We start from the raw sequence: 20,180 nt of genomic DNA on the forward strand, positions 1-20,180 counted from the left end.
CCTCAATAACGATGACCTCTGCCGGGACTATCGCTTAATTAAAGGTGTGCATGAATCAATGTGTGTGTTTACCTTTGCTGGATGGAGCTTTCGATGCCTTGCGCTTCTTGCCCTGCACAGAACGCGAGGGATGATCAGGCCGAAGGTAACCTGTGTAGGTGATTCCGTCTTCGTTCGTTGGATTAAGCATAGGACCCCGCCAGCCCATCAACTGTGGCGGCTCATCGTCTGAGCTGATTGTAATGTGCTCCGGCGTCTTGGGCATGTCGAAAAGGAGCAGCAATCATGAGAACAGGCGAAGCAACGCGCGCGTCGCGAGTCCTCATGCGTCATGTGCGCTCCAGTTGCGTGCTTCACGGGCCGCGCTGCCTGCCTCCTCCTCTCTCGCTCGCACCAGGACCATGTTCAGTCGCCAGCTCGCTCGTCGGGCGGCACCCGCCACCTCCCTCGCCGCTGGGCACATGCTGGCTCCGCTGCTGCCCTCCGCGGGCTGAATACCGTCACGGAGGAGGACTTGGCGCACTTCGCCCAGTTCCTCCCCCCGACGTCCATCCTCTCCACTCTAACTCCCTCACCCTCACCGGCGGAGGAGCTTGCGCCGTTCAACAACGACTGGATGAACAAGTATCATGGCAAGTCTACCACCGTGCTGAAACCGCGCACCACAGAGGAGGTCAGCAAGATAGTCAAGTGGTGCAGCCAACGCCGGATTGGCATAGTGCCCCAGGGAGGGAACACCGGGCTCGTCGGGGGCGGCGTGCCCATAAATGATGAGCTCATCCTGAGCCTTTCCAACATGACAAAGGTTCGCTCGTTTGACGACGTCTCCGGTGAGTGCTCCCCAATGCACCCTCATGCGCAACCGAAGTGTTCACACGAGTGGTCTCACTGCAGGCATTCTCGTCGCGGACGCCGGGTGCATCCTCCAGTCACTCTCGGACTACCTCGCACCCTACCACCACATCGTTCCCCTCGACCTTGGCGCGAAGGGCAGGTGTGTGTGCTCCCCCAGCAACACCCTTCGCGCTGACTCCTCGCGCAGCTGTCAAATCGGTGGCAATGTGTCCACGAACGCTGGCGGGCTTCGGTTGCTTCGCTACGGCTCCCTGCACGGTTCCGTGCTCGGTCTCGAAGTCGTGCTGCCCGACGGCACCGTGCTCGACCAGTTGACGTCGCTTCGGAAAGACAATACCGGTGCGTCGCGCAATCTCCCACACGCGCTCGTGCTTCTCGCGCTGACCGCGACGCGTTCATAGGGTACGACCTTAAGCAGCTCTTCATCGGTGCGGAGGGCACGCTCGGGGTCGTCACTGGGGTATCTATCCTCGCGGCGCCAGCGCCGCAGGCGTCGAATAACGTCATCCTCGCCCTCCCCAAGTTCGACAACGTCCAGCCGCTGTTCAAAGAGGTCAAGCGCCAACTTTCCGAGATCCTCTCCGCGTTCGAGTACATGGACCGGACAGTGTACGACCTTGCGGTGAAGCACGGCCAGGGCCGCGCGCTCGACCCGCAGGACGTCGAGGGCGCCGAGTGCTTCGTCCTCGTCGAGACGAGTGGTGGGAAGCGCGAGCATGACGAGGAGGCAAGTCACATCCCGCTGTGGCTGTAGCCCACTCCCTACGGTCGTGTGCGCGTGTGACTGTGATTGACGAAGTCCGGACGCGCAGAAACTGAACACTTTGCTCGAGACGCTCATGGAGGCGGACGAGCCGCTCATCAACACCGGCGTGCTCGCGACGTCGCCCGCGCAGTTCTCCGCGCTCTGGGCGATCCGCGAGGGCCTCACGGAGGCGGTCTCGAAGGAGGGCAATGCGTACAAGTACGACGTGTCCGTACCGCTCGACAAGTTCCAGGAGGTCGTCGACAAGACTCGCGAGCACTTGCAGCAGAAGGGCCTCCTGCATGCAGACGCGGTCAAGTACGTCGTGGGCTACGGGCACGTTGGTGACAGTAAGTGGATTGCACCCTGTGAGAGGCGCGCGGCTCACATGGTGCGCAGGCAACCTTCATCTGAACATTGTTGCTGCGGCATATACTCCTGAGATCGAAGCTGCCCTGGAGCCGTTCGTTTACGAGCTTGTTGGTGAGTATCTCCTCCCACGTTTGGTTGGATGAATCTCAGCCTTATCGGCGAACAGCCTCGTACAAGGGTTCCATCTCCGCAGAACACGGAATTGGCTACATGAAAACTCACGCTCTGCAATACTCGAAGAACCCTACGAGTATCGACATCATGAAGAGAATCAAGCACCTGTTTGACCCGCATGGTATCATGAACCCTGGCAAGGTTCTCCCCTGATCCTTCTGATTTGTTCAGCTTTACCACTGCTTTCGTCATGTCATGTATCCTTACATTTTCTGCACTCTTTCATATTCCATAGATTCGAAGTATCTCACAGGAGCACTTGAGGCCTCGTGTCGGGTGTGCGCATGAAGACGAAGCAATCACTCGAGGAAAGGGGAACATCCCAAGCGTCCAGACAGCATCAATAATTGACATGCGGTCCAATACGCTCCAATACGACAGCAAGTACATGTACGGGGAGAAGGGCATATAGATCGGACAAACGTAAGGGGTGGGTGGGTAAATAGTACTGTATGAGAACGTGACGCTCGTAACGGGGGAGGGGTCGGGACAAAATGATGAGTACTGCGGACTCAGCAATTGCACGCATCCTTGCCCTTTGCGTTGCTCTCGTCCAAGTTGACACCACCCTCTTGAGCACGTCCCGACGCAGCACCGGGGCGCTGGCCACCACGGGTTGATGCAAGGATCTGGTCGATGGGAATCTTCTTGGCTGCGAAAGGGTTCGCACAAACGCAAAATTGGCGTAGTGCAGAAAGGTAGAGCGCATGGGAGGTGAGCGCCGCACTTGAAACAGCCCGACAGGTGGACGGCCGCTTACCTATTTCGGTGAAGATTTCCACAACGCCGTCGCCCGTCTTCGCCGAGGTCTCGAAGAAGAGCAGGCCGGCCTCTTGCGCGTACGCCTCCGCCTCGTCGCGCGGCACCTGGCGGAGGCTCTCGGGTTCGCCGCCAGCGCCAGACTCCTCCGGGGTCGCGGTCGCGTCGTCGGCCTCGTCCTCGGATTCTGGCGAAGCGGCGGCGGCGGCGGAGGGTGTGACGAGATCGATCTTGTTGCCGGCGAGGGCGATGACGATGTTGGGGTTCGCTTGCCGCTGAAGCTCCTTGACCCATGTCTTGGCTTTCTCGAGCGAAGAAGCCTTGGTAACGTCATAGACGACGACCGCCGCCTGAGCGTTGCGGTAGTACATAGGCTGGACGATCGGGCCGTTGTGAGATGTACAGATACCAGAGGTGGAATGCAAGACTCACAGCGAGCGAGTGGAAGCGTTCCTGGCCGGCGGTATCCCAAATCTCATATCTAAGCACACGGTCCTCCAGACGGCATTTCTGGGTCAAGAAGGCGGCACCAATCGTAGGTCCTTGTTGGGCTGGAAGTCGTTCGAGACCTACGAGACGGAGTGGCGGTGATGAGGAGGGAGACGGGAGCACAGATAGTAGGACGACTCACGAATCGCAGGACAATTGACGACTTTCCAACAGCCGCTTCACCTGTTACACGCACCCCGTCAGCGCCTACACCTTGCCGGACGTTGTTACAGGATGGGCGAGATGGAGAGCGGCCACAACCGGGAACGGGTCGTTGGGAAGGGGTGGAGAGACGAGTGGAGCCGTAGGCGGGAGGAGGACTCACCAAGCAGGACAAGTTTGACCTGGACAGACCTCTCTGTGGAACCGGACGCAGCGTCGGCCATGCCTATGTCGAGTCGTGCGGGGAGAGGGAATAGAATACACGGTGGAGGAGATGATGGCGTAACGAAGAACAGGCACAGCGCACACGTCCGTCCTTGTTTGTCCGTCCCGGCGCCTCTGCCCGACTGCACCGCGGGCGACGTCGCCCGCGCAGCGCTCGTTCTCGACCCTCTCCGTCTTCATCCTGCCATCCTGCTTTCTCCTGACCATGTCGCCGTCCACCACGATCCTGCATTTAGGTGCATTGCAAAGGCTCTGATACTACCCTACGGCTTCCCGGAGTCCCCGGGGAGCGTGATTTCGTAGTACGGCTTCAGCTGGTCGCAGGTCACGAACAACCCGACCTCCAGTTCCGTCACGTCCTCCATCTCGAACACCGCAGGGCACTCGAACTCCGGCGGCGCGGCTCCGCCTCTGCCCTCCAGACGCGACCCCTGCGCCGCCGCTGCACCTTCGACCGCCAGCCCGTGGCCCAAGCCTCTCCGCTCCTCCGCACTGCGCGTCTTCTTCTTCGCTGCGGCGCGCCCCGCAGGCGAGTGTGGCACCGCCGCGGGCTGGTCGTACAACCAGAACGGCTCGCCCTCGAACGCTGCGTCCGCCTTCTGCAGGAACGCGCGGTACTTGCCCTTCGGGTCCCCGTACGCCGCCGCGACCGCCGCGACGTGCGGGACGAGGTCCGAGACGCGCTCGCCCTTCGGGTCGGCGCGCATCGCGAAGTCGAGCGCGTCCTGGATCGTCGCACCGCGTTTGGACTTGGCGGTCCAGAAGTCGAGGCCGAGCGCGTCGCCCAGCTTAGCGTTCGTCTGTCAGTGGCCCGCGGGCGCGGCGTTAGAGCTGTGCGTCACGAAAGAACAGTACGGGGAAATGGGGACTGACGATCATGGCTTCCAGGTTGAACGCGCGGTAGTGGTACGGGCGCGTCCGGACGGCCTCGAAGGGCTGCTCGCCCGACTGGGCGATCTGGTCTTTGAACGGCCGTCGAAGTACGCCTTCAACACCCTCTGGGCGCCCTGGATGTCGCCGCGGTACAGTTTCGCTGCCGCGAGCTGGCTCACGAAGAACGTGTAGTGGTTACTGCCCTCGAGTCAACACAATGTTCGTGACAGAGGAGGCGGCGCAGACGACTCACTTGGCCTTGCTCGCAACCTCCTTCCCAAGCGCACTGTTCTCCAGCCACGACGCATACGACTTCATCCAGTCCATCATCGCCTTCTCCCGCGCCGTCGTCCAGTCTGCGCTCTTGACGCCCTTCAGCACCTCGATCGCATTCACGACCTTCACGAGCCCGCGCATGTCCAGGATGCCCGTCCACGAGCCGATCTGGTGCGCCCGCCCGGGCCCGCGCACGAGCTGCCCGAAGTTCATATTGGGGTTCATCCCCGTCTTGGGCGAGAGGAAGAAGGCGTCGACGAGCTTCGCCGCGGTCGCGGAGAAGGCCTTGCTCGTGCGCTGCAGTGCGAACGCGAGCGCGTTGTACCACACCGCTGGGACATCGCGACGGCGAACCCCGAGTCGCGGAGGTCGCGCACGTCCGGGTTTACCTTCCCGTCCCGGACCACGTAAGGGCACGTCGTCCAGGCTGGAACGCATCGTCAGTCCATGGGTGTCAGGGGGACAAAACCAGGGACACGTACTCGCGGAAGGCGCCATCTTGGTCGTCGGCGACGGCGTGCACTTGCTCTGGGTGCTCGTCTTCGCCGCCGCCTGGGCCGGTGCGGCGGATGGCGCGACCCCACGCGGCGTAGTCGACGTCAAGGGCGGCAGGTCGTTCAGATCGGGGAGCTCGTCGGTGCCGTCTGTGCTGGACGTCGGCGTCGCTGTGGCGATGTTCGTAGGGTCGTCCACAGACGTCGGTATGAGCATGTGTACGTGCTGGATGTTCGCGGCCGCGGCTCGGGTGGGCGCGGAGGCGGTGGAACGAGACGGTACGGCGTCCGAGGCGGAGGCGAGGTGCTGGACGAGCTGACGTTTCTTCCGGACCATCCGTCGATGGCGGCCAGTACTGCTCCGGACGGTGTTCTCGTCGTGCAAGTCGCGCCGCTCTCCGCGGAAGCCGTCACCGTTGTACGCAGGGTCGTAGGTGATGCCTCCATCCTCGTGCACGTCGCCGCCGTCGTCCGGAGCAGGGTCTCCATCAGCGGAGTCGCCGGGGTCGCTATCGCTGTCCGCAGTTGTCTGGTTGGAGCGACCGGGCCCCGAGAGGTGGTTCGTCCCTTTGGAGCAGAAGTTACAGTTCGGCCAGTGGCTAATCTCGGTGAGTATCTGTCTGGCCTGGACCATGCGGACTGATGGCTTACTACGGCGCCCAGCTGTAATAGTCTCGCACGTCTCCGCTCGGGGGCAAGATCTTGCTCTGCGTTACACCTAGGGCCGAGCATCAGCAAGCCCCGCAAGCAGTCATGAGCAATGAGAGCGTACTCCACGGCCCCGCCTTCGCGCTGCTGCTCGCTTCGCTTACGATAGCGCGCCGCGCCTGCGCCGTGTTGGGATCCGATGCAGCCAGGTGCGTCACGTAGTCGACCCCGACCCAGTCGTTGGGGTCCGCTGCACAGGGTGGTCAGCAGGCTGAAAGAAAGACACGGGGCCCGAGTTGCCAGACTGACCAGCGACCAGGCCGGCTGGCGCTGCAAACATGAGGAGCGCCATCGAGGCGAGAGAGAGAGCGGACCGGCGCGGCATGTTGTCGACGAAATGAAGGGCGGGGCACTGGCTCGCAGGCGGGGGGACGGGGACGAGAAGCAAAGGCTGGCTTTGCGGGTGGGCAGGCGATGGAGGGCCGGAGGCCCGACTATATGCGTCCTCTGGGAGCGGCTGGCCGGGGCGAACATCTTGGCTGACGGCGGTTCGGAATGAGACTGGGGATATGTCTGATAGGATATGCTTGTCAAATACTCCCAGCATATATAGTCGCGTAGTCTGAAGCAGACCCAATGGATGATGTGCTTGCGGGATGCCACCGATCCACAATTGTTCACCGCGTACGATTGAAGGTCGAAACGTTGTGACGGGAGTTGATTTCCACTGGCAAACGTTCTTCGAAAACCTGCCGCAAGCTATGGCGTCGAAAGGTTTTGAGGTGTGTGCAATGTAGGCCAGACGTGATTGAAAGGGGTTCAGTGGAACAAAACGCATAAATATTGAGACCCGTAGGGTACCACTCCGGGAAAGCGTGTCATCCTTGTGCAGGGGCCATGCTAATCTTCTCTGTATCGTTCCAATTTTTTCGTATGTCACCCCGAAGGGGACATTAGAGAGTGCTAGGCATGGGACGAGGCGTGCTGCGGTTGCGCATTTGATTCATCTCGCGGGTTGACGCGAGCGCTGATATCTAAATACAGGCGCTAAAGTACAGGCATGGTTGTTTGTGTTCATCATGATGAAGCTGAGATACGACCACAACCACCACAGGAAGACGCGTGGAAACGCAGGCAAGAGCGCCCTCGAGCTTTCGTGTTTTGCTCGACCAAGTAGTACTTCGCTACGCGCCGCGAGCGCGGAATCGGAACGGGGTAGCAGGGGACAGCGGTGCGACAGCGGACGGGGCAGATGCAATAATGTACAATGCAAAGGACAGAGCAGACGCGTTCCCATACACAAACGGTGCGGCGCGAGACGAGACGAGAGCGGGGGTGAAGACATACGCGAGAGCACAACGAGCGCTGTAAAGACAGGCACGGCCGCGCCCCGCGTCGAGCGAGGGCTACCTCAAGTTGTCCGGGTCGAGGTTGTAGAAGTCGGGACTGCGCGCGCGCGGCCACCGCGCCCCGCGCCCAGCGGTCGACGCGGACCCGCGCCGCGACCGCCGTCCGGGCGTAGACGACGAGCGGCCGAGCCCGGGGGCCGTGGCGGCGGTGTCGCCCGTCCGCGGCGTGCTGACCGCCGTCGACGGCCATTCGGGCGAGGGGAGGATCGCGGGCGAGCCCGGGTTGGGCACGCGGGACGGTGGGAGGTGGAGTGCCGCAGTGAGCGCGCGGATCGGGGTCGGTGGAGGTGACGGAGAAGGAGAGAGGGAGGCATGTGGGCACGATGACGAGGCGGAGGAGGGGATGACCGGGAAGCGGATTTGGGATCGTGGGGAGCGGATGAAGGAAGTGGAGCGCGCACGCTGACGTGAAGAGGAAACGGAGAGGGAGCCAGGCGAGGATGGCGCGGGGGGATCCGTGGTAGGGCTGGTGGTGGTGAACTCGGACATGTCCGCGGCTGAGCGATGGTGGGCCGGCTCGGAGGGATCATCGGAATGTCGGTGACGGATATGCTGGTGCCAGTCAACAGAGACGGGTGACCAAGAGCGATGGGCTCGTTTCGGGCGCAGGGCAGTGATGTCTTCGACCTCGGCTCGGCGCATAGCGCGCCAGTTGACCGGGTCCTGGAGCCAGGCTTCTCGCTCGTGCCGATGAGCAACGCGGGAGAAGCTGTGCATGGTACACAGGGACAGGACGAGCCCTACCACAGCTCTTCAGTTCCGAACTGGTGATCGTGAGCAGCAACAGCTTACAGTCAAGCATGATCCAGCTATTCGCGCCGAGCAATAGTTGCTGCGTGACCCCGATAAGCATAATGACTCCGATAGCCAACAGCACGGTCGTTATGAAGGTTGTATACAGAAGCTAGCGAAGTAACCCATTTAACAATTTCCCGTGCAAGCATCGAATAAGGACGCACCTCGTTCCTCAGCATGGTGCGAAAAACCTCAGCTCGGGGTACGTAGCGTATGATCCTATTCATTACCGACGGTGGTGGTGGAGAGCTCGCTCGAGGGTAAGGACAGTCCGGTTCGCGGATGATCGAAGGGCGACTTGGAGACACCACTATAGACACGGCTGACGTTCGCGGTGGGGTCTGCGAGGGTGATGCTTCTGGATGACTTGGAGCAGTTGGAGGCGCGTTCTGCCCTGTGGTCGGGTTGCCGAGAAGCCATCGGTGAAAGCGGTGGGAGGCGCACTTCTGCTTCCTGTTGATCCCAGTGTCGAGGCATGTACCTTGAAACGGAGGGCCAGGTGCGGCACGCTTTTCGCCCGTCGTATTATTAGGGCTCGGGACGTAGTCCCACCAGCCTCTGCGAGTATCGCGTCGGCGATCTCGGTCATCTGCCGCGTCCGAACCGTCCGAGGTTAATGGGAGTGACAGCCGGGCGATCTCGGCGGGGCTCCGATATGACCTGTATACAGCGTAGAGGACTGGATTGGATGAGCAAACGCCAAGTCATGAGTAGAAATACGCTCACAACATAAACAGATGAAGCAAGATTCAGCGAACTGGAGGAAGATAGAGATAGGAAGCAGCGAGGACTCGTTTACAGTCTCGCACGTTCCTGCGACCGTGAGCTAAGATTAAGACTGTCGACACGCAACACTCACCTGTGAATCTCCTCGCTCCCCGGTATTCTGCCATGACGATGCCCGACACGGCAATAATTGAAGAGCGTAGTACGCACAGAACGACGATCACGAAGCCGGCGTCGCTGAGACATCGATAGGCTTTGGTACCGAGGATGCCTGGTACCTGTTCGAACTGAGTGAGGCCGGGACAGAAATGCAGGAAGAATGGGTACACGCACCAGGAGAGTAGAAGAGAGCAGCACCCCGCCTTTCTTGAGTACTCCGACCCTGTGCCTGAGTAAGTGACCGGCGCCAAGAACAGGGGTGGCTGAACTGACGCTGTACAGTTGAACTGGGGAAAGAAATCGGCGAGCAGAAAGACGATAGAGACGACGACGCCGACGAGTTGGCTCAGGGTGAGCATGTGGAAAAGCGTCTTGTTCTTGGCGGTCATGAGGCGGGTGTATTGGAATGCCCTGAAGGTGTTCCTGAGGAAGTAGACGGCCAGAGCGCCTCCCATGACAAGCCAACCCTCGGAGACTTGGATGTTTGGGAGGTAGGCGGAGCTGATGAGGGAGCCGTCGCCGAGAGCGACGTAGGTTGGGTGGAAGGCAGAGATCGGGGTATCTTTGTAGTAGCGGGAATAGTCGGAGATCGTGATGGTGGTGTGGATGACGACGAGGACGGCATTGGGCTGGCCAGCGGTATGAGTGGATTGCGGACAAGACGAGGTGGACGATGCGCCGAAAGCGAAAAGGGGAGATGGGGACGGAGTGAAGGAAGAGGTCGAAGATGTGCCAGCCAGTGGGGGATCGGCCGCAGCAAACAGCGCCGGGGCCGGGGTGGGGAGAAGAAGAAAAGGAGTGGATGGAAGCGGGAGCGAGGGGGCAGGGAAGCCCAAGCTCATGGCCGGGGAGGAGAAGGTGGAGGAGACCTCACCAGGAGGAGGACATTTGTCGGGCGCGGACAGGAGCAAGTGAACAGAGCGGCAGGGTGTACGAGACGATGAGCTCAGCTCTCGACCGGGCAGCAGGGTTCCTTCGACGAGGCAGGGAGCTCATCATATCCCAATCCACGTCCTCCACGGTAACCGGGTACAGTCGCCCCGCCCAAGCCCCGCATCCCAGGCTTCTGCCAAGTGTCACGCCCGGACTGAATACTCGCTCGTCGTGATGCCCCGCCCGTTCCCACCCCTGCGCGCACCAGCCCAGCGTCGCACCATCGCTCCAAAGGCACCCGCTGCACGAGTCGGCGGAACGCGACATAGCCCCGTAGACGCCCGCAATACACGCCGGTGATCATGCCGGCACCTCCGGCCCGCCGATCTCCATCGCCGCCCGATTTTTCTTTGCCGACTCGAGCCCTGTCTTGCCCTCTCCCATTCGCCGCGCCCACACCATGTCGTCCTCCACTCAAAAGTCTCCTGTCATCGTCATTACGGGCACTCCGGGCACAGGCAAGACTACCCATGCCGAGCTCCTCGCGCAGGAGTCTCTCATACCCTTGAAACACATCAACGTCGGAGACATGGTCAAGGAGAACGGTCTTTACGTCGAGTTCGATGAGGAGTGGCAGAGCTACACTGTTGACGAGGACAAGGTATGTCGCCTTCTCCATCTTTCTGGCCCGTACACCGATCAGTTCAGCCCTCTACAGCTCCTCGATGAACTCGAACCACTCGCCTCCGCAGGGGGCATTATTCTTGACTGGCATACCTGCGAGATCTTCCCAGAGAGATGGGCAGACCTCGTGGTCGTCTTGCGCTGCGACCACACCAAACTCTGGGAGCGTCTCGAAAAGAGGTCCGCCTCTCCATTTGTTTCCGCCTTCCGTCCTCATACTAACCATCAGCACTACCATCCCCGCATAGAAATTATCCCTTGAAAAAGATCCAAGAGAACAACGAGGCAGAGATCATGGAAGTAGTCCTCGATGAGGCCAGGTCCTCCTATCCTCAGGAGATCGTCGTCGAACTTCGCAGTGAAGGCACCGAAGACCTCGAATCCAATGTTGCCCGCATCGTTCAATGGATCGAGTCGTGGAGGAAAGACAGAGAGGCCTAGTAGTCGATCTTTGCCATCACCCAGTGCGTCTGTTGTTGTATCGATACGCCTCGTTGTATGCTTGTCCGTCTAGCGCAGCATCCTTCCCGTCCATCCCAGCGAGGGCCTCGGCGATTGTTGTGAAATAACGCTGATGCGTTCAAGTCATCGCTCCGTGTTTCCGTGTTTCAGCAATCATCATACCGGCTCAATATGCTATCATTTGCAGATGGTCATTCACACAAGCTTCTCTCCGCTATGTCGTTCCGTGCTAAAATCGCAGGGTGACTACTTCCATGCTAAACTCTAGCTCGGATGGAAATGCGGTTCATTGGACCGCTAGTAAGATTATCCAAGCGAACTGACCCGTGAATATATGGCTCCCTCCGTGCGACCTCGGTGGCCCTGGCTGATGTTGCGGGCCTGCACTTGGCATCGCCGTCATCTTTGGGTCATCTTATGGTGAGAGGGCCTGAGGGTGGCCGCCATTTCAACGCGTTAGGTCACGCGATTCGGTAACAGGTCACAAACCTGTGAGAACGGTTGCGGTGTCTGAGCGACGCGAGATGTTCTCGAGATGCGTCCAGCAGAACGCGAGGCCCGAGAATCTGGACTGGAGATTGGGTCATAGGCCCGTGGGCCGTCGAGCATTTGGCTGCGGCACCCAAGGGGGCAACTCTTCCAAAGTCTCCACACGCCCGGGTCCGTTCATTTGGTCGCCTTGGTCACATATTGCGCTGGTCGCGACGACTCCTGAGGCTTCGGGCCCTTGCGCGCGTGCGCACGGCACGGCTCCACGAGCAGGCGTGCGAAGTGCGAGCGCGCTCACATTGCAACTCAATGCGCGCGCGAGCAGTGCGTTCACGGCGGGCGGAACAGGCGGAACAGACGTCCGTGCCTGCGCCCCTCCCGCCGCCATCGCGCGGGTGGACAATGCACACCTGACCCGCCGACATATCTCTTCCCTCGAGCTCGACCAATCGCCTCTTCCTCGCGCGCGGCTGATGTTGCACCTCCCGAGCGTCGCACTCTGATTTCTGCGTCCCCTCCTCTCCTTCCCTTCTCTCCACCTCGCGGTCACACCCCCCTTCTACCCCCCACGCGCGGCGCATGCCCAAGGACCGCCCCCACCGCGAGATCACGGCGGAAGCCCGGGCCTCCCCCGGGCTTGATCTGCGCCTCGGGCACCCGCGGCGCGGCGGCGACGAGCTCCGGCGTGCCCCACACCGCGTCGCGCGTCCACGCGTCGTCGGCGGCCGCGCTCGCGCGGAAGTACGCCTCGCCCGAGCCCGCGGCGAACGCGAGCCGCTGCGCGGTCGCGCCCGTGCCGTTGATCGCGTGGCGGAGCCCCGGCCAGGCGTCCATGCCGACGGTGCCGCGGGCGTGCTGCACGGAGAGCGTCGTGCGCGAGGCGTGCGCGAAGGCGGGCGTGCGGAGCGCGCGGGCGTACGTCTGGTTGATCGCGGAGCCGTATCCGCCTGTGGGGTCGAGCGGTGGTTAGTGACGGGTGAGAGGGGTGTGAAGAGCGGGGTTTGATAGGGGCGCACCGTATTCCAGCTCGTATTGCGAGTAGTTCGAGAACACGGAGAGCGGATACGAGAACGCGTCCCGCAGCACGACACTGGAGCCGTGCGTGGAGAGCGTAGTGCCCTCGGTGAGCTGCGTGCCCCACTGGATCGTGCCGAGCGACAAGTGCGTCAGTCGGGCCGGGAGCGGGTGCACAGGTCGTGCAGGTACGGCGGACATACCTGGACCCAACCGTCGTCTTCATATTTCTGGTCGTTCGAGTAGGCGAGGTGCTGCTCGAAGCGGACTACCTGCCGGCCCTTATCTCTATACAATACGGACTCGATGAGAACCGTGCGGTTCGCCACGACAGACGTGTACACGGTCGCGTTGTCCGCAGATGCGCGCCCGCTCGTCCTCGACGCCGGCGCGTCGTCGATCTCGTACCGCGTCATTGTGCCCGACACGTTCTTCTTCCCGACCCACACGTGCAGCGACCCGGACACGAACCAGTTCGAGTTGATGGTCGGGTCCTCGCCCTGCCCGAGCACGCGCAACGTGATGTTGTGCGGGGCGCCGTCCGCGAGGAGCGGGAGGAATGGAGTGACGTCGATGAAATACGTCGGCTGGTCGTACGCCCCGAAGGCGGTAATTGGCCGCCAGTTCGTCGGCGTTATCCCACCGGTGTAGATGACCGCGTGCGGCCACACGACACCCGAGAGCTGGCCGTCGACGAGCGCCTGCACCTCGCGAACGGTCCCTTACCACCGGTGGAGGCGGGGAAGTACGGGAGGAAGGCGTCCGGTGTGTTGAGGTACCAAAACTCTTCGGCCGAGTTGCCGGATGCATATACCTCGAGTATGGCCTGCTGCGTGGTGCGCGGAACCGTCACGCTCGCAGTGCCGCCGAGGTTATCCGCGACGGTGAAGAAGTTAGATTGGTTCGGCGAGAGGTTGCTGATCGGTAGCACCAGGTCGGCGACGGTGGGCTTGGGGAAGGCACGCGTCGGGGCGTAGAAGGTTCCTGTAAGGGTGACTGAACGCGCCAAAGGAGGTTGTTAAGCGGAAGACATCATGGAGCCGAAATCAATGGTGGCGCACCATGGAAGACCCCGTCCAACAGGCTGAGAATGATGTATCAGTGGAACTGCTGAAAACGCCAGCAAAAATTTCTCAGGTACGCGTACTCACAGATCCGCCGAGATGATGTTGCTAAAGTCCATGAGCAGGTTGCCGGGCTCCGCGAAGAGCGCGCTGTAGTGTGTGACATCCTTGACGCTAAGCGTAAGGCTTAGTGAGGTTCCTCATAGCAAGTGTCTGAGGGGACGCACATCCTGCGCATGTGGTGTCAGCAGACATGTCCAATTTGTCAGAAAGCCACACGTACGTCCAGATCGTGCCGGTTTTCGTGGGTTCTGCACTCGAGTGCCGCCAGACTAAGCTCATATCAACATCCGTCATGGTAACTGGGCGAGAGGATCACACTCACTCTCAACGTGCGACAGGTAAAGTGACTGCACATTCCCCGATGAGCAGTTCCCATCAGCCCAAATTTGACTGGTGGAGCAAGGACGGGCTTACGCTCAGACGATCGTACTGAGTACCGTTTCTGGTGATGGGACCGTTAGCGCGCGCACGACGCTGCGTGCGATTGGAAAAACTTACGAGTACACTGTCATGTTGAGGGTGATGACAGCCCACTGCCCTGCCTCGCCGCAATCTCTTGACTTGGGTGGGGTGTAGCTGACGACGGCAGGGTTGTTGTAGCTGCCGTCACCGAAGTCGTGCCGCAGAAGCTGCACCTCGCAGTTCGTCCCACCAAGCGGAACCACCGGGGGTGCATATAGCTGCATGTCAACTAGAGGCGCGACAGTGTCGTCGTTCGTCATGAGTGGTACGCGGCGCTCCAGAGGAAGACCATCGAGGGAAGGGCCTTCGGCCAGACCCTTGTATAACGGTTCGAGCTCTTCGTAGGATGGCTGGATCGTACCAGGGCCGCCAGGCCGATAGGACGATAGGACCGACGAGCGAGGTGAGACTCCGCATAACTGGATCCTTGAAGCTTGAAAGCTTGAGGCTCGAAGCTCAGCTAGTCGCCCGTTGCAGACAGATGGCCGCTAGGCAAAGACGATGGCAGATAGGTGCGCTGGCAAACGGTGATGACGATAAGCATCGGGCCGTGCTGGGCTCGCTATCAGGGAGAACCAAGAGAACGTCGGGAACAGCGAGGTCGCCTGTGGCCGCTGCCCCTGCGCCCCGCGTGATCCGCATCACTGAACTGGTCCCGCGATCGAGGCATTCCTTTGGGCGCCTGCACGACGTGAGCAACTTACACATTTGCGACTCTTAGGACTCTAGGCCTGAGGCCCATTGCTGCACTCTACTTCGCAACATCTGCTCTCCGAACACACGCCGTCCGAAATCGTTGTCGTGAAAGGACCCACTATGCCGCCCAGGAAGAAGCCGGTCGTGTATGAGGAGGATTCGGAGGAAGAAGTCAGTGGTAAGTGTTGTGGCACATGCACGCGTTATCCCTTTACTGACGTGCACTGACAGTCGAAGAGCAGTCTGAGGCCGCAGAAGACGATGAGCTTGCAATGGACGTAGACGAGGAGGATGTGGCGGAAGGCGAGGATGCAGACGGAGATGCGGATGACGTCGACGTGGTCGGCGACGGTGATGACGATGAGAATGAGGAAGAGGATGCGGAGGACGAGCTCATCGACGTGCGTATGAAGCAACCTACGCATTGGCAGACGTGGCTGAACTTTGCTCAGGACGACGAGGAAGGTTCGACCTCCTCTCCTGCACCTCAAGCATCGTCCTCGCGCTCTCAGCCTCGGCTCAAAATTAGGCTCAAACTCCCTCAAGGTGTCTCCAATGATACACCTCGTAGTTCACGTCGGAAAGCTGCTGCAGCCGCTACTCGAGGTGAGTTTTGCAGCATATTCTGGCAAGTGACCACCCTCAACCCCTCTCCAGGTAGTGACATAGAATCGGAGGATGACGAGGACGACGAGGAAGAGGAAGACGAAACATCGACACGTTCCGCTTCCATTGCTGGGGGTCCTCTGGTCGCGCACTGACCGCTCGCCAAGCCGTACTCCGTAACGTCGTCGATCCGTCCCACGTCTCTCTCAGTGAGTACATTTCTGCTTGGCATGTGCACCCACCACAGCCTACTTGGATTCGCAGACGAGCCTGCCAACTCGCGCAAGAAAAAGCCCTTGACCGAGATTGAGATTGCCCTCAAGCGCGAAGAGACTGCACGGAAGCGGAGGAACCTGACGGAGAAGAAGTTGGAAGATGAGAAGGTGCGTGACTTGCCTGAGCGGTTTGTGCTACGTGAGAGCTGACGTTCTGCGCCACACAGCTGGAGACTATCAACCGGCTGCTCAAGAAGCAGTCCCGCGCGCGAGGCAAGCGCAACGCCCTGTCAACAGCGGAGGACCGTCCTGGACCGGGTGAGGGAGGCGAGGGCGAAGAAGATGAGACCCCCGAAGCCCTCGCGCCTCCGCCCACAATGTACAGATGGGTGTCGAGCGCGCGCCTGAAGCCCAAGCCAGAGGGTGAAGAGAAGACGGACGCCCTGGAAGAGCGCGCCATGAAGCTCTCCTTCTCGGTGCCGGTGACAGTCATACCACTCCCCGAAAGCCAGGCAGATGCGGACGGGATGCGGGTCGATGCGCCCCCTGCAGCTGCGATCCCTCCATACCCTCCTCGGTTGCCCCCTGCTGAGTTGCCTAGGTGCGACGTCGAAGGGTGTTCTTCTCTGAGAAAGTACCGCCTGGTTCGCAACTTTGACAAGGGGGCCTGCGGGATGGGACATCTCAAGGTTCTTGAGGCTCAAGTCGTCTGACTCCACCACACAGGGATTCCCGATGCAGTACAATACTGTACACTAGTGCTTTGTAACGCTCTCTATGCTTTCTATGTCTAGTATATGGAATCAATGAGTGAGACGGGCTCGACTTGAAGTCAGTGCGCGGTCCTGAGACGCTTCAAGTCGAAGCATCGTCGGAGGTCTGAATGATTAGGTATAGCTTAGTGCACGAGGGCCTCTTGGACCCTCATCACTCCATTACGCCGTGGACTATGAAGTAACTGTAATTCTTGCATGTCCGAAACCTACAAAAGTCCCATTGCCAGCACACACCCCAGAATCATAAGCCTCATAGCGGATAACTTCGTGAGGGACTCTGCGCTCGCTGCGTTCACTGGGAGCAATCCCGCCTGCTCGGGGCTGGACGCTTGCGTCTGTATGATCGAGACCGTGGACACGAGCCTGTGATGTAGGAGGGTCAGTTTCAGAAAGAAGACACCCCGAGTCGGAGTGAAACGCGGAGCCAACGCACGTCACGGTGACACCAATCGTCTCTCCCGGCGCCGTAGTGATGAGGGTCTCCTCTGTCGTGACCAGGATCGTCGTTGCACTGGGCGTCAGCGTTTTGAAGATCGTCGTGAAACCGGACCCGACGCTTGTTGTAGTCGAGTTATCCGCGGGCGCGCCGCCAGACGGCTCCACGACAATCGTCCCCGGCAGGTTCGAGAGGGGGATGGTGATCTCCCCGTCACTCACAGTGACTGTGATGATACCTCCGCCATCTGTCGAGGTGGCTGCGGCACTCGTGTCCGTGCTGTTGGGCGCAGGGGTGATGGTGGCCGTGATGTTTGTGGTGCCCGTCGCGGACTCAGTGGAATTGGAGGTCGTCGTCGCGGTCGCAGTATCTGTTACGCTTGCAGAGCCCGTAATAGACGCAGATGCTGCGGTGTCGGTGGCGCTTTCCGCAGAGGAGGCGGCCTCACTTGAGCTTGCAGCGGCGGAGGTCACGCTTTCCGTAGCACTTGACGATGATGATGACCCCGCCGTGCTCGTCGCCGAATCGGATGTCAATGACCCATCGGCAGAACTGGAGGCAGATGCGGATGAAGATTGAGAGGACGACGACGCCGAATCTGTCGTTGACCCGGATGTCCCAGAGCTTTCTGCGGGGGAGTTGCAATCGAAATCGGTGCCAATAGTGTTCTGGATTTGCACGGGGACGGACGAGGTGCCGAAGTGTTCTGAGTTCCCATGGTAGCCGACTCATAGAGCATGAGCTGCACATGTACCGTTGAGCCGGGATGAATGCGCGCACAGCAGCGAAGCACGTACGTTATAAGAGCCATTTGGCAGGCAAGTCGCAACTGGCCATGAGACCCGCTTCGAAGGGTTCGCGGGATCCAGAGGCAGGAAGTCCGCTGAGGTGAGGACGGTAACATCACGGTCCAATTCGGCGGATACGATGTAAACCTCCAGGGAGTTGTAGACCACGGACGCATCGCTCGCCTTGGGGAGCTAAGAGGTGTCGTGTGGGGATTCAGTGCAGAAAAACAGGGTTGATGGACGTACGTTTACACCAATATCAACCACATTTCCGGCAGTGAGAACCCTGCGATGGATAGATACGCTCAGATGTGATCCTTCCTATAGTGCGCGTTATTGACGTACGAATTAGCGGCGGGGGCGTCCAAGGTGGCAAGAAGAGGATCATTGGGCGCTGGCTGGGCAGAGGCAGTGGGGGCAAGGATCGCAAGAAGTAGGCATAGGAAGAAGGACAGAAACAGCCGACGGTGTAGTTGGAATAGCGGACCGAGAGGCCTCGGAGGAAGGGCGCCGTGAGGGTGGACCAGCACCATGAACGTCGCTTCACATAGGTGTGCGATGCGCATCCAGCGGCCCTGAGGGAAGAGGAGGAGAGGAGCTACGGGGAGCTCAGACCGCAGAAGAGGATACCGCGCTCAGCGCATTCGTAGTGGTGGAGACTCAAAGCTCGAGCACGCGATGCTGCCTGGCCTGCCCAACGCTCCCATGTGCAGCGCTGATGGAAAGCAGGTCGCTAAGGTGTGGCCGGCCCGCCAGGCGTCGTCAACTGCGCATCCCAATTCGGCCCGGCGTCCTAGTGCCTCCGCTCGTGCCTGGTCCCTCGCCCTTGGCCACCACCATGACCGCGTCCCTCCAGCCCGATGGCCAGAACGACTCTGTGCCACCGCCGCGCCACTCCATCTACGAGGCCAGCTCGCAGTACCGGCACTGGCGGTTCTCGCCCGAGCAGCTCGAGCACATGAGAGAGGCACTCAACGGTGCCGCAGTTTCTGCGATCCGAGATGCCTTCGAAGCCGACTCTGTGGGTGCATCACTCACCTTGGAAGCGAACTGCGTTCACATTGCATCCCACATTCAGCCTGGCTCCTCTGCCAACGTCTCCTTCCTCACTGCCCATGAGGAGCACCTCCTCGTCAAACTCTATGCGGGGAAGATCTCTCAGCTCTGCGGTCACTTCCGCTTCCCTGAAGAAGTCGAGGCCACAGCTGTGGCCTATCTCAAACGGTTTTATTTAAAGAACACTGTAATGGATTGGCATCCGAAGAACGTGATGTGAGTGCCGTTTTACTACTTGTTGGGTTGTGTTCGCCAGGTCCCTCGGTACAACAACCACCGCCATCATGACTTATAGTTGCGCCGCGTAATGTGCGTAATATGAGCGCGTTATATGGAGTGCATCTGTTCGAAGGCGTATCACGACGAAACCGTTGTTCTTCCGCGCTCGTCCAGACGACCCCGTGTACAAGGGTACCCGTGGTGATGACAGTTCTTTCGATCTGCCCTTGCAATCGCGCTCAGAGTTGAATAGCACTCTAGTTGGCCGATCGAGTCGCTGCATATGGGTATGCCTGACATGTCAACAGGCTTACTGCATTGTTTCTTGCAACGAAAACAACCAACCATCCGATATCGTTGGAGTCGTACGCGTCACACATACCACGGACAGCACCTTCGGACGTGTTAGATCTCGAGTTCCTGGTGGCCCAAAGCCTCGGGTTCGACTTCGCAGTATGGCATTCTCATAGAGCGCTTTGGGGAATCTGGTTAGACATGCAGGTACGCCTCCAGTAGCTGCCGTACGAGATGTTTGCTGTCCTGACTGTCTGCGCACGCTTACAGACATTACCAGACATCTCGTTAGACGACCTGGGCAGAGCCTACGAGGATGCGGCGAAGCATGCCCGGGCGGCGCGACTAACAGACGCAGAGTTTGTGTACACGCCGTCGCAAATTGCTTTGGCGTGCTTCTCGCTTGCATCGCCCACACTGGCATCGGCGTGGGCGCACGCCAAATTTTCAGCCGCACCAACACCGCCGATCGCGGTCGAGGCCATTCAAACCATCATCTTACAGGACGGCTCACCGCCGGACGTGGAAGCCGTGCGGGAAGTCGATCGGCGACTCCGGCTGTGCAAGAACCCGGAGAAGGTGGTGGGGAGCAACGCCTACAACAAGAAGATGCAGGAGAAAGAAAGGAAGGCGGACGAGAAGAGGAAGCGCAAGGCGGACGCCGCGAGGCTCGCGATGGAGGACGGCGATCCATTCGGGAGTGAACTTGGGAAGAAAGCGATAGAGGAAGATCTCGACGATGACGATGACGACGACGACGATTAACCAGGCGAGGGGTGGCCTCACTTTGTCTTCTTCCATTATGATGCTGTGCGCCCATAT

At 60.1% G+C, this 20,180-nt stretch overlaps 9 protein-coding genes across 9 annotated transcripts; 4 read left to right on the forward strand and 5 right to left on the reverse strand.

Moving 5' to 3' along the window:
- Positions 1 to 324: 324 nt before the first annotated feature.
- Positions 325 to 2,299, forward strand: BXZ73DRAFT_96972 (FAD-binding domain-containing protein; the record flags this gene model as incomplete). Its single annotated transcript, XM_048027215.1, has 8 exons — positions 325 to 333; positions 398 to 830; positions 895 to 994; positions 1,043 to 1,194; positions 1,257 to 1,599; positions 1,655 to 1,950; positions 2,000 to 2,083; positions 2,139 to 2,299. The coding sequence occupies 8 exons, from the start codon at positions 325 to 327 to the stop codon at positions 2,297 to 2,299; spliced, it is 1,578 nt and encodes a 525-aa protein (XP_047882842.1).
- A 359-nt stretch (positions 2,300 to 2,658) lies between these two features.
- BXZ73DRAFT_87370 (GTP-binding protein ypt5) lies at positions 2,659 to 3,780 on the reverse strand (the record flags this gene model as incomplete). The annotated part of the gene is made up of 5 exons (XM_048024538.1): positions 2,659 to 2,798; positions 2,907 to 3,279; positions 3,338 to 3,474; positions 3,530 to 3,577; positions 3,720 to 3,780. The coding sequence occupies 5 exons, from the start codon at positions 3,778 to 3,780 to the stop codon at positions 2,659 to 2,661; spliced, it is 759 nt and encodes a 252-aa protein (XP_047882843.1).
- A 264-nt stretch (positions 3,781 to 4,044) lies between these two features.
- On the reverse strand, positions 4,045 to 6,424 carry BXZ73DRAFT_96974 (chondroitin AC/alginate lyase; the record flags this gene model as incomplete). The annotated part of the gene is made up of 9 exons (XM_048027216.1): positions 4,045 to 4,581; positions 4,655 to 4,729; positions 4,777 to 4,852; positions 4,908 to 5,227; positions 5,278 to 5,357; positions 5,413 to 6,023; positions 6,076 to 6,142; positions 6,197 to 6,322; positions 6,382 to 6,424. 9 exons carry the CDS (start codon positions 6,422 to 6,424, stop codon positions 4,045 to 4,047), a joined length of 1,935 nt encoding a protein of 644 aa, XP_047882844.1.
- A 1,054-nt stretch (positions 6,425 to 7,478) lies between these two features.
- BXZ73DRAFT_39547 (uncharacterized protein) lies at positions 7,479 to 9,616 on the reverse strand (the record flags this gene model as incomplete). The annotated part of the gene is made up of 7 exons (XM_048018399.1): positions 7,479 to 8,221; positions 8,274 to 8,385; positions 8,441 to 8,955; positions 9,003 to 9,089; positions 9,136 to 9,280; positions 9,336 to 9,384; positions 9,435 to 9,616. 7 exons carry the CDS (start codon positions 9,614 to 9,616, stop codon positions 7,479 to 7,481), a joined length of 1,833 nt encoding a protein of 610 aa, XP_047882845.1.
- An 878-nt stretch (positions 9,617 to 10,494) lies between these two features.
- BXZ73DRAFT_96977 (P-loop containing nucleoside triphosphate hydrolase protein) lies at positions 10,495 to 11,159 on the forward strand (the record flags this gene model as incomplete). Its single annotated transcript, XM_048027217.1, has 3 exons — positions 10,495 to 10,695; positions 10,753 to 10,898; positions 10,967 to 11,159. 3 exons carry the CDS (start codon positions 10,495 to 10,497, stop codon positions 11,157 to 11,159), a joined length of 540 nt encoding a protein of 179 aa, XP_047882846.1.
- A 1,056-nt stretch (positions 11,160 to 12,215) lies between these two features.
- On the reverse strand, positions 12,216 to 14,532 carry BXZ73DRAFT_96978 (peptide N-acetyl-beta-D-glucosaminyl asparaginase amidase A-domain-containing protein; the record flags this gene model as incomplete). Its single annotated transcript, XM_048027218.1, has 10 exons — positions 12,216 to 12,616; positions 12,686 to 12,809; positions 12,887 to 13,384; positions 13,498 to 13,679; positions 13,745 to 13,767; positions 13,835 to 13,921; positions 14,031 to 14,079; positions 14,133 to 14,157; positions 14,225 to 14,252; positions 14,309 to 14,532. 10 exons carry the CDS (start codon positions 14,530 to 14,532, stop codon positions 12,216 to 12,218), a joined length of 1,641 nt encoding a protein of 546 aa, XP_047882847.1.
- Positions 14,533 to 15,088: 556 nt separating this feature from the next.
- Positions 15,089 to 16,502, forward strand: BXZ73DRAFT_87375 (uncharacterized protein; the record flags this gene model as incomplete). The annotated part of the gene is made up of 7 exons (XM_048024539.1): positions 15,089 to 15,146; positions 15,200 to 15,369; positions 15,421 to 15,574; positions 15,602 to 15,709; positions 15,742 to 15,783; positions 15,839 to 15,957; positions 16,017 to 16,502. The coding sequence occupies 7 exons, from the start codon at positions 15,089 to 15,091 to the stop codon at positions 16,500 to 16,502; spliced, it is 1,137 nt and encodes a 378-aa protein (XP_047882848.1).
- Positions 16,503 to 16,687: 185 nt separating this feature from the next.
- BXZ73DRAFT_96980 (uncharacterized protein) lies at positions 16,688 to 18,322 on the reverse strand (the record flags this gene model as incomplete). The annotated part of the gene is made up of 8 exons (XM_048027219.1): positions 16,688 to 16,736; positions 16,800 to 16,928; positions 16,999 to 17,379; positions 17,450 to 17,629; positions 17,682 to 17,743; positions 17,799 to 17,981; positions 18,036 to 18,075; positions 18,135 to 18,322. The coding sequence occupies 8 exons, from the start codon at positions 18,320 to 18,322 to the stop codon at positions 16,688 to 16,690; spliced, it is 1,212 nt and encodes a 403-aa protein (XP_047882849.1).
- A 305-nt stretch (positions 18,323 to 18,627) lies between these two features.
- BXZ73DRAFT_39229 (cyclin-like protein) lies at positions 18,628 to 20,123 on the forward strand (the record flags this gene model as incomplete). The annotated part of the gene is made up of 4 exons (XM_048018336.1): positions 18,628 to 18,810; positions 18,868 to 19,061; positions 19,373 to 19,565; positions 19,629 to 20,123. 4 exons carry the CDS (start codon positions 18,628 to 18,630, stop codon positions 20,121 to 20,123), a joined length of 1,065 nt encoding a protein of 354 aa, XP_047882850.1.
- Positions 20,124 to 20,180: the final 57 nt, after the last annotated feature.

Source organism: Epithele typhae, assembly GCF_022376455.1.
Source record: "Epithele typhae strain CBS 203.58 chromosome Unknown BXZ73scaffold_3, whole genome shotgun sequence".
In the NCBI taxonomy this organism is placed as follows: domain Eukaryota; kingdom Fungi; phylum Basidiomycota; class Agaricomycetes; order Polyporales; family Epitheliaceae; genus Epithele; species Epithele typhae.